Source organism: Solanum stenotomum, chromosome 1 (assembly GCF_019186545.1).
Source record: "Solanum stenotomum isolate F172 chromosome 1, ASM1918654v1, whole genome shotgun sequence".
Taxonomy (NCBI): domain Eukaryota; kingdom Viridiplantae; phylum Streptophyta; class Magnoliopsida; order Solanales; family Solanaceae; genus Solanum; species Solanum stenotomum.
In genome coordinates, this window is record NC_064282.1 from 74,762,778 (window position 1) to 74,779,631 (window position 16,854).

Here is a 16,854-nt window from a genome sequence, read left to right on the forward strand (position 1 = left end):
AAACTTGAATATTTAGGTGCACATTTGATCTTTGCATAAGTAAATTGATTCTTGTTGTGTGTATTCATGATTGAGTCTTGTGTAGCACTGTTTGAGACACCCTTTTTGAACGACTGAACTTGAGTTTGCTTGAGGACAAGCAAAAGTTTAAGTTGGGGGTGTTGATGAGTCCACAAATTGGACTCATTTAGGGCTATATTTTAATAGAAATTGTGTCCTCAAATGCTTATTTTATCTCTATATCTGATGAAACCCCTTAAGTTTCAGGTATTTGAAGATTGAAAGAGAGCATGGACACTACTTCGCAAAAAGGAACGAAAAGGCTGAAAAGAACGAAGAAAATGAAGACCTGAGGATCACTGAGTCCACTTGGCGAGTCGCTGAAGGGTTTCACTTCGACTTTTGTTCCAGTGTGCTGAGCCCTGATGGAAAGGATCAAGTCTGCGGAAAAGGGGAGTTCTCGGCGCATCGCCGAAATGTTCTGCGAGGTAGTACTATGTCACCCAATGACCCATAGCACGACGATGCTGAAGGATGGTGCAAGACTGCGATGAACTACATCAAGGGGAGAATCGCCGAGTTGATCGGCGATTCCGATTAATGTCGCCGAATGGTCTGCTGCAGCACAGATTTCTTTAAAACTGTAAATACGCGTAGAGAGTTTTAGCTTATAATCAGATTTTTAGTATCATCAGATTTGTAGTGTGAAACAATTAATATAATAATAGTACTTTTTATTTTTTCTCTGAGTTTGAGAGGGTTTTGAAACTTGAAGAAGAAGAGGGTTTCATCTCCAAGGATTTGGACTTGGGTCTCTTGGATTCTTCATTCTTGGCCTGTAACAAGACTTAAATATTCATACCCATTTGAATGCAAGTTCATTTAGGTATAAATTTTTATCTCTTGATGTGTGGCTAAAAACCCCAATTCTTGGGGTGTGATTTAGCGAATATGGGTTAAGATTGTTGTTGGGTCTTGCTTGCTGATAGATTAGATGTAATTTAATGGTGATTTCATCTAGTAGTTGTGGTTGAAGTTAACAAATTTGTAGTTGCAAATACAAGTTTATTTATGTGTTTTCGGCTTGCTCGAGAGAGAGGTCGCGAAACCAAGACTACTAGATTGATGGCCTAAGGAGTGGGTCGACATGAGGTTTAGCTCGAAAGAGTGAGCCCTAGTCCCATATCCTAACACTCAGCTTGAGAGAGTGAGTGGGGTAAGGCCTAGGCTGGTCTTCATGCGGCAATTGGGTGTCCGAGAGGAACCCATTTGAAATGGGGTAAGTTGCTCCAGAGAGAATTTATTCCCACATATAGCTTAGCCTAGTCACTATTACTCTATAAATTCCCTATCGAAAACATGTACCCAATAATTTAAATTAACCTGTATTCCAGTCACATCCCAGGAATCCTTTCTCATTACCTAGAAACCTTTGTTTATTTTGTTGTTTTTACTTACTAGTGACAAAAACCCCATTGTTAATTGACACTCTTGTGTCCCCCCTTTAATTTGCAATGTTTTTGATCGTTAATGTCTTTAGCTATGACTAGTTAGAACTGAATTTTATTTTTCTACTAATTCTCGAAACCACTCCCTTGGGACTCAACCCCAACCCTTGGTTGAGTTAGTATACTATTGCACGATCGTAGACACTTGCATCGGAAGTTGTGTCATTGATTACGCAAACATCAATAGCCCATACAAATTTAACTCTTAAGTAACTTCAATACATTACCAAATTCGTTCAGCCTCTAGCCCAAATTGATATGCACCCTTTCATAGACCAGGTCGATAGCAAAAGTAACACACTTCATGACTCTAAACAAGGGAACACAAGTAATGCTGAAGCAGTCGTATTTTAACACTTAAACCATTCAAATTCTCTTCCTTGCTAAATAACTAACCATAGACGATAAGATGTTCATGCATTCCCTCATTGTTCACCCTTACCATTCAAATATCGTCAAAATGCATTGTTGAACTATAACCTTACTCAATCTCTTCGAATTGCAGAACATTCCAAGTCTGACCACACATCATTTTCATAAGTCTATCACTTCCGTGTTAGTACTAGATCCATCACCAAAATCATATGATGACATCCCAATTGCACGCACAAAGAACTAAGAACGAGTCACTAGTATAGTGAGAGAATGGAATGAAACAATAGGAATCAGATCGGACCAACGGTAGAGAGTCAAGAAGTGAAGGTTTTTCTTAAAAGTCACCATAGCCTCTCGAAGATAAGTAAATGACGTTTTTGCACTGATCCTCGAGGCTCTACTAGACTTGGCTTGTACACACGTGAGACCATTTTCCCTCGGCATAATCATCAATCACTGGATCCATTTCCATTGGCATAACACAATATATCTCATCAAAGTGTTTTAAAACCAATGCAAATAGGCATGTTCACACAACAATGAGANGAAGATAAGTAAATGACGTTTTTGCACTGATCCTCGAGGCTCTACTAGACTTGGCTTGTACACACGTGAGACCATTTTCCCTCGGCATAATCATCAATCACTGGATCCATTTCCATTGGCATAACACAATATATCTCATCAAAGTGTTTTAAAACCAATGCAAATAGGTATGTTCACACAACAATGAGAAGATGACAATTTTCATATTAATACACAATCCATATCAACACAATCATGATACATCATCAATAATGAATCAATATAATCTTTCAAATCACCCGCAACACATCACACATCATTATACCATCAAGTTGCCTTTTTATTTTCTCCTTCTTTATCATTAGAATCACTCAATATGAATATGTGACCACAAATATCAAACCGTTTATCACTTCCCATTACTCCCTAACACATGCAATAAGGAATACAAGATTCTATATACTTAACAAAGGGTCAAAAAGTCCACTTGCCTCAAACATACAATCAATCACCCCTGTACTTGAGGTTTCCCTTCATGTCGAGCCACAAAATCCATACCAACTAATCAAATATAGAATACCCATTAGAAAATATGAACAACAACACTCATAATGTGATTTTGAAAATTAGGTCCGAAACAATCCAAAAAGTCAATCACGAGGGCTAAGGTCATTGAAAACGGAGTTAAAATCGGCTTGGAAATCCTCAATTTATCAAACTTAAATTTTATCAGGAAAACTCCTAATTCTCAAGCTTATACATGGTTAATATGATGAAAATAATTGATGAATCAACATGTTTATGCCAAAATCAGTTTACCCATACCATAAGGATCCTAAATATACATTATTCATCAAAACTTGAGTCCAGTTTGATAAAAACCCAATTTCCCCCGAGAAATACACGGATAAGGAAAGAAAACCACATGAAGAAATTATGAGAGAAAGTTGAAATAAGGATTGCATACTAACCCCATATTAAATCGAGAAGAAAGTTGCAAGAATCACTCCATTCTGAGCTCTAGAACTCCCAATATGCTCAAATTACCAAATGAACACAATCTGAAATTTAAATACCGCTACAAGAGTATTTATACCAATGCACCAACAATTTAAATTTTCACTAAAAGAGTCGTAACTTCCTCATACGATAGCTAAATGACCCGATTCTTTTTCCTAAATGTCTTAAATAATTATACAGATCTGCTTGTTCAATGGAAACTCAATTCCATGCTCGTTTGCTCAGTCAAATATCATTTCTGCTCGATGAACAATTAGTTTATATATCGCGATAAAAGTCCAATCTCAACTTAGCGAAAAATGCACCAAAGTTTGCAGATCATTCCTATAATTCATGCTCAAAATTTCAGAATAATTTTTTGATCTTTCAAACTAATAACGAACCTTTTAGTAGACACAAATTGTTGAAACAACGGCAAAGCACCCAAAAAGCTTAAAAACTCACCCAAAACTCATCTAGAACCTCCCGAACACAAACCAAATGTGCTTCTATCTTGGAAATGATATTTCGGAGTCAATGAAATCATCAAAACACTCAAACTAGATCACCTTAACCCAATGTTGACCAAATTTAACTTGAACTTAAGAATCTCCAAATTTCCAAATAATGACATGAAACTCATCCAAAAGTTTTGGGAACTGAACCAAGCCTTCAACTAGACCAAATATCACAATTCAGATCTAATGGAATCATCAAAACTCGAAAATGATCTTTTAAACTTCAACGTTGACTAAAATAAAACTTCAGCCTTAACTTTCTCTGCATTTTTTCTAATGGCTCAAAGTCAAACCAAAAGCCTTGGGGACCCAAACCAACAATATATCTAGACAAAAACCACATTCCGGAGCTAATGGAATTGTTGGAATTCCATTTCTGAGCTTGCTATCGACAAATGTTGACTTTGGCAACTGTCTTATGCTATCAACTTTCAAAACACAAAAGCTCTTCCAAAACTCATCTAAATGCCTCAAGACCTGAGTCAATAGTCCTACTAAATTTGAAGTCACGTTTCAGAGCTGATAGAACTGATGGAATTTCATTATGAGATTCGTAGCTCTGGTTGTTATCAAAAACCACTTTTAACAACTTTAACTCTCCAAAACTCTAAAACTTCCAAAAATCACAACTTTACCATCAAATTTCAAACCCAACTTCGTGAACTGATCATACAAGATGTAGGGCAACTATCGGGAGGGGTAAAACGGTAATTTTTCAAAAATTTCCAAAAATGACCTTCAGGGTCATTACATTAGCTACCACTAAAAACCATGTTTGTCCTCGAACATAAAGAAAAAGAAAGAAGAATACTCGACGGTATCAAAAGGCTGAGGCATGATTTCCAAAGTCGGTATTTGCTTCTCTAAGTGAATTCCTTCTTAGGACCATACCATTAGGATCAACAACCAAGAACTGAACATCTAAACCAAAATTGAAAATCTACAAACCAGGAGGGATTACCTTTTCACGGACTAACCTATGAACCAAACCTAAACTGAAACTCTCTAAACCATAGCCCAACCATCGGGACAAATCTTTTAACCAAATAACCACGAGATATTCTGAACTAATACCTCCTAAATCCAGGAGTGAAGACAGAACAAACCAACAAACACTCATAATGCACAAAACCATCAACAATCTTAAAAAAATTTCATGCTTTTAACATAATCCTCCTACGAGCTTTAAGCTACAAAAACGTGATCTTTAGACAACGCGTACTCATCTAGGGAGAACCCAACTAATCTGACCCAAAGAAGGAGACAACAAAGTAACCACCCAGTTAACCATATACCCAAGCATACATAATCTCTAATTACATTGTCAAGATGCTGGAACAATAGCTATGATTGTAGACAACCCCTGAAAACGAAAACTCTAGGCCCAATGGCCCTCCAAATCAAACACACATAGCTGAAACATGTCCTCAATGATAAGATAAATAGCAAGATTGTCAAGAAACTGCAATTCCCCATAATAGATCTCATACAAGCACTCTCAATAATGTTCGCACATGCAGTGCTACTACTATACCCTAACTACCCAAAATTCTTCTTTGTCTTACTCAAAATACTCCTTCCTTGGCCCCCAAGGCCTAGCTTGAGTGGCAAAAGGTGGAGGATTTGTGGCTTAGGTCACAGGTTCGAGCCCTACAGCATGCAAAGCGATGCTCGGTATTTAAGTGGATAAGGGTGGAGAGGCGGGCCCATCATCCACTGAGTTTAGAAGGTTGTGATTGGTCCAAAGGGTGGGTCACAGACGGATTTCTCGATTATAAAAAAAATAATACTCCCTCCCTGGTGTCCACAATTAAAACCTCTCAAGTTATTTGATTCCTACCTATTTGACTTCTCTCTGCATTCAATATATGCTTTTGATCACCAACACAACTTGAAACCTATTTGACTCATCAAAATCCAACATATTCACCATAATTCGACAACTGAAATAGAAAAAATCTAATGCCATCGAAATATCATGACCTTATTGATCCTCTGCTCATGCTTCCAAAATAACCATTAGTACCAAATTTCTTTGGAAAACACATTGCCACACCCATAACTCTGAATTTTGACCAAAAACCACATTCCAGAGCTATCAGAATTCCATCCGAGCTTTTTATCACCAAATGTTGACTTTGGTTAAATATCTAATGCTTTTAACTTTCAACACTCAAAAACTCTTCCAAAACTCATATTAATACCTCAAGATCTGAGCCAATAGTCTTACTAACCCAAAAGCCATGTTTTGGAGCTGATGGAACTGACATAATTGCATTTTTGAGACTCGTAGCTATGGTTGTTACCAAAAACTACTTTTAACAATTTTAACTCTCCACAACTCTAAAATTTCTGAAAAGCACAATTTTATACGCAAATTTCAAAACCAACTTCGTAAATTGATCAAACAAGACACGGGGCAACTATCGAGAGGGGTAAGACAATAATTTTCCAAAAAATTTCAAAAATGACCTTTAGGGTCATTTCATTATCCACCACTATAACCATGTTTGTCCTCAAACATAAAGAAAAGAAAGAAGAATACTCGATGTTATCAAGATGTTGATGCATAATTTCCAAAATTGGTATTTGCTTCTCCAAGTGAACTCATTCTTAGGACCATACCATCAGGATCAACTACCAAGAACTTAACTTCCAAACAAAAATTGAAAAATCTGCAAACCAGGAGTGATTACCATGCCACAGACTAACCCATGAACCGAACCTGAATTGAAACTCTCTAAACCACAGCACAACCATTGGGACAAATCTTTTTTCCTCATAATCACGAGAAATTTTGAACTAATACCTCCTAAAACCAGGAGTGAAGACAGATCCAACCACCAAACACTCATAAGTCATAATGCACAAAACCAACACTAATCTTAGTAAAATTTCATGCTCTTAACATAATCCTCCAAAAAAACTTTAAGCTACAAAAACTTGATCTTTAGACAACGCATACTCATCAGGGGAGAACCCATATAATCTGACCCAAAGAAGGAGATGCCAAAGTAACCACCAGTTAACCATACACCCAAGCATACAAGACCTCTAATTACAATGTGGAGATATTGGAACAATAGCTATGAATATAGAGGCCAGCCATTCCGAATGCGAGTCTAGTCATTCGCGAATGTGGCAGCTCGTGTGCGAACGCAAAGCCTAGGCGCTAGCCCTTCGCGACTGCGAGGCTAGGTGCGCGACCGCGATGCCTCAGCTGACAACAAAGGGCTTGGCCTCCAAAACTTCGACGGGGTGCCCTGGACTTGTTCGGAACCCCGTGCATGGAAACAAACTATGTACCCCATCAAAATCAACATCCCGGACTCAACAGAACCATCAAAATTCCCCTCCGAGGTGGTTTTGATAAAATGTGGGTCTGACACCCAATTTCCATTTCAAGCCAAAATCTACGAGGGGACTTGAAATTAGCCCAGAATCCTCGGGAACTAAACGAAGGGTTGTTCTAGACTAAAATTCATAATCTGGAGCTAACCACGTTGACAAAATTCTTATCCGAGCTTGTTTACTTAGAATGTTGACTAACGTCAAACTTAGGTTTCAACTTGAAAGTTAAAACACCTAATTGTACATACCCACACTTAAAGCCTCGAGAGTCGTGCAGATAATGCTACTAGCATAAACTGACCCTTCTAGAGCTGATGGAATTGTCATAATTGAATTCCAAGGTCATCTTCCTGAACTTTTGATCAAAACTAACCGTTTAAGGTCCAAAAGCTCCCGAAACACTAACACTCGCATAAATACGAAAAGAACGACCAGGTGATCGAACTGTCAGTCCCAGCAAGTCATAAATGACTTGGGATCGCTACATGAAATCTATAAAGTAAAAACAGGAGGCATGAACACAAACATGACTTGAAGGTCATTACAACATCCACTACTAAAAAGGACTTTCGTTTGCAAAAGTAAGAGTGAAGAAGTACCTGAAGGCTCAAACAAGCCTGGGAACTGCTCCCGCATATCATGCTCGGTCTCCTAGGTAGTCTCCTCAAATGGACAATACCTCCAACGGACCTTAACCATAGAAATGGCTCTCGAACACAATCGATGGACATCTTTGGAAAGAATGACAATTGGCTCCTCTATGAAGGTCAATCGATCATCTAACTCTATTGCATCATATTGAAGCACATGTGACTCATCAGGAACATATCGGTGCAACGTCAAACATGAAAGGTTGGGTGGATAGCTGAGAACATCGGAGGCAAAGCTAGCTCTGATGCAACGTCTCCAATTGTCCGGAGGATCTTAAAAGGCCCAATATACCTGGGGCTAAACTTGCCCTGCCTCCCAAATCTCATCACGCCCTTCATGGTCGACACAAAGAGGAAGACTCTACCACCAACTGAAAACCTCAAAGGCCACCACCTACAATCAACGTAACTCCTGTGCCTACTCCAAAGCCTCCTGAATCAAGTCTGTACCACGCGGTCTGGGCTTTGTAGATTCAAACCAACCAATCAGAGAGCGATTACGCCTACTATAAAAGGCCTCGAATAGGGCCATCTGGATGCTAGAATGGTAGCTATTGTTGTACGCAAACTCTGCCAAAGGCAAGAACTAATCCCACTGACCTTTGAACTCCAAAACACAAGTTCGTGACATATTCTCAAGAATCTGAATCGTATGCTTCGACTAACCATCTGTCTGTGGGTTTCAAAGCTATGATTAGGTTAACGTGGGTACCCAACTCATCTTGAAAAGTTCTCCAAAATCTAGAAGTAAACTGAGCACCCCAATTTGATATAATGGAGACAGTCACACCATGAAGACGAACCAACTCACGAATGTAGATACGGGCTAACCTCTCAGCACTGAATGAAGACTGAACATAGAGGAAGTGTGCTGATTTGGTCAATTGATCAACGATGACCCAAATATCGTCAACACCTCTAGAAGTCCGAGGCAACCCTACCACAAAGTCCATAGTGATGCAGTCCCACTTCCACTCCGAAATAGGTAATCTCTAAAACTCACCACCAAGTCTCAAATGCTCGGCATTCACCTGATGACAACTCAAGCAATGAGACACATAGTCTGCAATATCTCTCCTCATGCCGGTCCACCAGTAATCCTACCTCAAGTCACGATACATCTTTACGGTGCCTAAATGAATAGAATATCTAGAATCATGGGCCTCACAGAGTATCAACTGAATCACACCCCCAACTCTCGAAACACTAATATGGCCCACAAACCTCAAAACCCCATCTGAATCTAAGGTAACATGATCAGGTTCACCCTTTAACACTCGATCTCAAAGTGCCACCAAGGCCTCATCGTCAAACTGGCGGTTGCAGATCTAATCAAGTAGAGAGGAATGAACTCCCACATAGGCTAAGACATGCTTAGAATTTGAAACATCCAATCGTATCATTCGATTAGCTAAGGACTAAATGTCTAAAGCTAAAGGTCGCTCCACAGTAGATAAGAAGGCTAGACTACCCATACTCACTACCTTCTGACTCAAGGCGTCCGCTACCACATTCATCTTTCTCGGATGGTAGAGAATAAAGAGGTCATAGTCGCTTCAGAAGCTCAATCCAGTGACCCTGCCTCAAATTAAGATCCCTCTAGCTCATGATGTACAGAAGGCTCCTGTGATCAATGTAGATCTCACAATGAGCTCTGTGCCGATAGTGCCTCCAGATCTTAAGCACAAAAACTATATCTGCCAACTCTAAGTCATGAGTGGGGTAGTTGCGCTCATGTAGCCTAAGATGCCTCGATGCGTAAGCATTAACCTGACCCTGCTGCATCAATACCGCTGGATGCGTCACAATAGATGGTGAAGCCCTCGCCCTCAACTAGAAGAGAGAATACATGACCAGTAGTCAGCAACTCCTTGAGCTTCCGAAAGCTCAACTCACACTCCTCAGACCACTCAAACAGAACATCAAGGAGGGTCAACCGGGTCAAAGGTGTTGCAATAGTTGAAAAACCCTCCACAAACCGTCTGTAGTAGCTTGCCAAACCGACGAAGCTCCGAACCTCAGTCACCGAAGTGGACCTAACCCAACCACGAATAGCCGCAATCTTTGTCGGATCTACCATGATGCTATCCTTGGACACCATGTGCCCCAAGAATGCTACAACTCCAGCCAAAACTCGCACTTTGAGAACTTGGCATAAAGTCGATCATCTCTCAAAGTCTAGAACACAATCCTCAAATGTTGCTTATGATCACTCCTGCTCCGTGAGTATACCAGAATATCATCTATAAACACAATGACGATCATATCTAGATACGTACTGAACACTCGTGTCGTCAAGTCCATGAAGGTGGTAATGGCATTGAGAAGGGGATCGTGTTTTGGTTAATTTATGCAATTCTTCACCATTTTCAATGCTTTAAAGATTAATTTCTTCCTCTCACTCTTCTCTACTCTTTTATGGCTTAAATTCCACAATGAAGTTCCTTTTTTGACCTCAAATTCTTGGATTTAGTATCTTTAAAGTTAGCTTAATTGACCATTTGAGGTCTGAATTGAGCTCCATTTTTGCCCATATTTCATGCATGTGATCCCCAATTTGAGGGGAACATAATGACAGTGTTTGTTTCATAATTATGTATTGTCGATTCGAGGGTCAATATTTTACCCAATTCTAGTTTGAAATTAATTTTAGTGATATGGGTATCATTAGTCCCATATTGACTTACTCATTCTATTCTTTATAGTTTGGCAGCAGTCCGAGGCTCTACATAAGGGAAAATTGCCTGAGTTCATATTCAGTTTGGGCTTTGAGGTAGGTTATGGCTTCCTTGTTCTTAGACTTGGCTTAGTTAGATTACTACATTTGAGTAGTGTTGCATGATTAGGTTGGAACCTTAGGTTGTGTTAGGTTTTATTGATCCTCGTATACTTATGTCCATAAGTTGGTTGATTAACATAGTTTTAGTCGAAGTAGCCTTAGTTTAGGTGATCCTTGTGTTTGTTTTGGTAGTATCCTTAGACATTGTTCTTAGGTGACGTGAAACATAGGATTGTATTGTGTTTGATTGATTTGGTTGATATTGTGGTGCCTTAAGTTGTGATTTTGGTTATTTATTAAATTGTTGGGCCCGAGGCCGTGAGCTTGGACTGACACGAATTCAAGGTTAGTACTCTCATGGTGTGATGGGTATTATACCCGGTTATATGTGTGTGATGTGAATTGATTGTGAAGATATTTGAGGTATTATTGTCTTGATTGATGACAATTGGTGAAGGACTTGTTTAGGTAAAATGAATGCTTTTATGAACAAATTGGTAGTCCTTGGGAACTATCATGAATGGGAGAGGGTGAAAAATGCCCATTTGCTTCATTGCCCGTGTTTTCGACCGCTTTTACTCTGATGAGCCTTATGTACCATTCCGGGCTGCCCATTGACTTAGGCTCGGGCTACATACTACTATTTCTATTTACATTGTTGGTAAGCTTGATGTATCATCCTAGGCGGCCCATTGATGCATTTATCTGGTTTATTGGTAAGCTCGACGTGTCATCCCTAGGGCCCGTGGATACATCTATTCGGGTTATTACCATTCGGTTAAGCTTGAAGTATCATTCTAGGTGGCTCAATGTTTTTTCCGGGCTTATGGATTTCCTTCCTTGGTGATTTTCATTGGATGACTATGTGCTTTGGCCTTTGAGCGTGTTGGTTGCCTTGTGAGTTATGTGTAGCTTATGACTGAATCTTGATATTATTTGTCTGTTCTCTACAGTATTGTTAGAGTATCTTAGAATTTCCCTTTACTTACTAGTATCATCGTGCTCCTTCTATATATTTGATATTTCTTAGCTCAGTCGGTCTATGATGCCTAATGAGTACCCCGTGTTTTGGTACTCATATTGCACTTGTGTATCTTTTTCTGATGAAGCTCCCGATATGAGTCACCCCCAGTGAGCGTTGGATCTCCCGTGGTTGTCACGTACTTAGATTGTAGTGAGCTCTTTGAGTTCACTCACTTGTTGTTGTCCTTTTGTACTGACTCATATTTTGTATTCTGGATTAGTCAAGTGTCTGGATATATGACTTTTCTGTACTTAGTAGCCAATGTATAGGTAACACCATGTCTCTGGATTGATTCTTGTGTTAGTTTGTCTTCTTGGTCACTTTTGGGCCAGTTTTGTACATTTTGTATCATATTACAAACTTATGACATGGCTTATTCGGTATATATATACCCCATTCTACTTCCACTTATCCTTATTAATATTATTTAAATTGTTTCTTTTGCATCTTTTTTGGGTAAGGCTTGTACACTTGGGGGGTTATAGTGGACGCCATCATGGCCTGATTTCGAATCGTGACATCGATATATTGAAACCGAGTGAAACAATATTAATTATAGTTTAAAATTATTCTAAATTCCATGGGAACTCTTTTATCTAGAAGAATGATAATTTCTTTTTAAAAATAACTTTAAAGACCGATTGGGTCAAATATTATAAAATACTAAAATGAACACAAATAGCTAGCCCAAAATACCAAAGCCCATAAGATCTGGGAAAAAATGAACTAAAACAAAACAAACAAAAAAGGAATGCAATAAACAAATAGAAAGAAAAGGGGAAAGATCCTAGAATTGGAAACTGAACAACCATCTTTGGACATCTAAAGATCTCAGGCTTCCTCAACTATGCCGCTGCGGAGATCACCATTTTCGATCAGAAATCATATGGGTTGAGCTGTGTTTCAAGTAAAACAACAAAGGTACACTCTCCAATCATTAGTATTATTTTTAAATCTATCATTCAATAGATATAATCTCTCAAGAAAATTGATACCACCGTTTAAGGAGTAGATCTATGACTAAAACTAATTAAGAATCGATATTTCTAGGCCCTTCATTAATCTACTCAGTCGATCGGAACCATTCGAGAAAGGTCACTGGTAGCTAAATCGATAAATTTAGCTTCAATCAAGTAACTGCCATCTCCTTTTCGACTAATGCTTAAAACCATGTAATCCATTGATACATCTCATTTTATGATGATCGAGGTCAAGAAGGACCATTCTAATTGTTCAAACTAAGTATTTGTATCACATGCTTTTGTTGGAATCAAATACTTATCTGATACACTCAGAGTAACTTGAAATTTCATTACCTAATCTTCAATGGATTGAATCTCATAAGCAATTAATACCTTCAAAAAAAGACTAAATATGTCATTGTTTATTACTTCAAAAACTGTTTTGAGCTAAAGAAAGTTGAGACTGAATTAACCTTTGAACCAATATCAGGTTCGGTGAAAATTTACTTGATCTCTTTAGACCCTAATTAGTACCTTTTGAGCACCTCTATGCTCTCACAAGGTGCTAGTACTGTCAACCAGATGAAATTGCTTCAGGCTTAAAAACAAACTCAAATAGAATCACCAAAATCCTCTTTTGCATCCTAGAGTCTGAATTTGCGATTCTTTTTGTTCTTGTACAATCTTATATGTTTTCTTTATTGTGCTTGTCTGTTGAAATCTTAAGATTGGCGTGCTGCTTTTATCTAGTATCATTATTCTCCTGCCTTCTCTTGGAACTTCTTGTTCTGTTATACCTTCATATGTACCTGCAAAACTAAAAACCAAAGTTAGCTAAAAAAAATCAGCGAAAGTGTTTCCCTCCCTTAAGGATTGTTGTACTCTCAATGTGATAATGCTGTTGATTCTGTGAATGGAGTTAACCTCTATAGTCACACTCCAAGGGATCTTCCAAACTCCATTAATGATGTTAACCATAGCCAATGAATTTGATTCATGATAATATTAGTAAACTATTTTTCTAGGCATTATTGCAGCCCTTCACTTATAGCCCTAGCCTCAACCACCAAATTAGTAGAACCAGAAATCCTTAATCCTTTGGCACCCACAAGAGAATCATCTTGATCTCTCAAACAATAAGCAGTAGCCCTAGGACCAGAATTACCTCAAGATGCCCCATCAGTATTGCACTTCAACCAACCATTAGGAGGTGAAACCCACCTTACAAATTTAGTCTGATATAGGGGTGAGTAATTTTCCAACACGATCACCATTTGTGGACAAGTAGTAGGACAAGTTGTGTGAAACTTTAACCTATAAACTTGGTAATCTCCCACATCATCTTGTTTGTAGTATATGAGCCTCCATGCAAGGTTGTGTTTCTCCTCCTCCATAAGCCATAATATGATATTAGGCATTGCATGTAAAAGCACTCTCAACCTAGCATTAGCTTGTGCATTCCACCATTTTCATAGTGTGTTTAATCTGAATCCATGGGCCTAAAATTCCAGCAGCCCTAGCATAGTACTCCCAAATAAAGGCAACAACTTCCCTGTAGAGGAAAAGATGATCAATAGTTTCCCTAACAGGAATCCTGCAGCACTGACACAACTGAGAAATGTTAGGGTTCTAACTAGACATAAATCAACAATAGGCATGCTATGCCATAGAGCCTCCAACCAAAAAAAGAGATTTGAAAGGTAATCCTTGCACCCAAATTTTCTTGTAATCATCTACATAATCAGCCCTATATCTGAGTGTCTCCTGGGATGATTTAACAGTAAATTTTTCTATGCTAGATTTAATCCACCATGGTTTATCCATCTGATCAGTATGCCTAACAAATCTCATATTTGATATGACATGTTCCAAATATGATTAGGCAAATAGTCATGCATTATTTCAATATCCCAACCATCTTCTTTAAGAAAAATATAAATATCAGCCATAGATGACAATCATGCGCTTCTGTAGGAAGAGAAAATAAAGGACCATGATTGGTCCAATCATCAAACCATATACTAGAAGATCCTCCCTTTCGTTCCCACCAAATATTCTATTCCATCACTTCTCTGTTTTCTAACATTTAGTTCCATACTTGTGAATCCCCTTCCCATTGAACAAGGGTAGGAATATGCTTTTAACAATACTTATTCCAAATGAAGTTTGCCGATAAAGAGCTTTAAGTTCAAAATTTCCACCACAACTTAGAATGCATTGCTTTAGACACATCACCCGTAGATATAAAACCCAAACCATCTTCAGTCCTTGGTAAGCAAATGTTTTCCCAGGTAGCCCACTGTTTGCTCCTACCAGTTAGCCTATTATTTCAAAAGAACTTTGCGAAAATTCTATGGAGCTCTTTCAACACATATTAAGGAGGGACAAGAGAAGATATAACATGTATAGGTATGCTCTGTAAACCGCTGGACAATAACACTTCTTTACCACCAAAAGAAAGCATATTACATTTTCATGCATGTAGCTTATCCTTCACCTTCCTAATGAGATCTGCATAATGTTCCCTTCTTTTTCTAGCATGAATAATGAGAATTGATCCCTAGAAATACATATACATTCCACCACCAAGATTTTCATCTCTGCAGCTGCACTTTGATTAAGATAGAAAAAACTTGTCTCTTTATTAATTTGCTGACCTGTCTAAGCTTCATAGTATAATATTTTATTAAGATGTGTTTTTTTTAATCTTTCAATAAGTTTTCAAAAGAAATTTTAAAAGAAAATATAAATATGTCATCAGAATATAAAGAATTAATATTGATATTTACTCAACCTGATTTTTATTTAATACCATGTCATTTAATAGGTTATGAACACATGATCTTTATTTACCTAGTGTTATAAAAATCATCATTATATACCATGATGAAAATTAGGCACAAAATTAATTTAATTGCCAAACAATCATTTCCTTCAAAAGAAAATTATCGTTATCAACATTAAATGAATCTATATTAATAGCACAGAAAAAGAAAATAAAATAAAGATAAAGACGATACTTTATATGTTGAGAACACAAAACAGATAAAAAGTAAATATTTTCATTAAGGGAATTGAGGGGTTATTCAATAAAAGATGGAGGATTGATTGCCTAATTCTTTAATCTTTGAGCTTACCCTCAATTTCTTTTTGCAAAATGTCTAACTTTCATAAGTACAGGAAGAAAACATTTTTTTCTTTCTTGGTATTCAATATTCTTATTGAGACTCAATTAGGTTCGCATAATGGAAAGTCCCAAATTGAGGGTAAACATCTGTCTAACAAAGATAACTCATGTCCAAGACTCAAACCTGACACTTCTAGTTAACGATGAAGGAATAATAAATCCTACCCCACCACATCCTTGTTGGTAGAATACATCAATTTAATCAAATATATTGTAGAATATGCACAAGAAAGCAAATTAAGTTATTATTGGTATCGACAATAGTTGTGGTGTGATGTGTTTGATTCATCCATCCTTAACCAGATGTCTCGAGTTTGAGCCTTAGATATGAAGAAAATATTGTTAGAGTGTCCGTCAAAATTCGAATTAGTCAAAGATTCAATATGATATATTGAAAACCGAGTGAACACAATATCAATTACAATTTACAATTTATTATGAATTCCATAGGAATTCTCTTATCAAGAAGAATGATAGTTCCTATAATAATGTGCTATCACGTTATATAATTCCATTGGAATATGTTATTTTTTAACTATCAATATGTGTTTAAAAGAAAATATAAATATGACATCATAATAAATAGAATTTACTTCTTAGTAGTGAATATTTTTGTTACTATTTACTCCTCCTAATTTTGATCCAATAACATGACTCTTAATAGGTTAAGAACACAAGATTTTATTTGGAGCTATAAAATCATCACCATATACCACAAGGAAAACTAGTAAGAAAAATTAATCTAAATTACATACAATCGTTTCCTTCAAAACAAATTATTATTATCAACAATAAAAGAATCTTTATTAATAGGAAAAAAAAGAAAATAACATACATGACGATACTTTAGATGTAGAAAACACAAAATAGATAAAAATTAAAATGTTTCATTAAGGATATTGAAGGGTTGTTCACTAAAAGATGGAGGATTGATGAACCTAATCTCATAATCTTTGAGATCATCCTCATTTTATTT

General features: G+C 37.4%; 1 protein-coding gene across 1 annotated transcript; it reads right to left on the minus strand.

The window, feature by feature from the left end:
* Positions 1 to 8,344: 8,344 nt before the first annotated feature.
* Positions 8,345 to 10,006, minus strand: LOC125856636 (uncharacterized). The gene is made up of 3 exons (XM_049536228.1): positions 9,776 to 10,006; positions 8,593 to 8,777; positions 8,345 to 8,477 (listed from the first exon to the last, which is right to left on the minus strand). Exons 1-3 carry the CDS (start codon positions 10,004 to 10,006, stop codon positions 8,345 to 8,347), a joined length of 549 nt encoding a protein of 182 aa, XP_049392185.1.
* Positions 10,007 to 16,854: the final 6,848 nt, after the last annotated feature.

Bases quoted from the DNA above. Each gene is read 5' to 3' on its own strand.
- LOC125856636 (XM_049536228.1), bottom strand. From the start codon at position 10,006: ATGGTAGATCCGACAAAGATTGCGGCTATTCGTGGTTGGGTTAGGTCC. The intron at 8,778-9,775 runs GTATTCTCTCTT...CTCTATGTTCAG, and splicing joins AGTTGCTGACTACTGGTCAT to TCTTCATTCAGTGCTGAGAG. The intron at 8,478-8,592 runs GTTAGTCGAAGC...GTACAACAATAG, and splicing joins TTGAAACCCACAGACAGATG to CTACCATTCTAGCATCCAGA.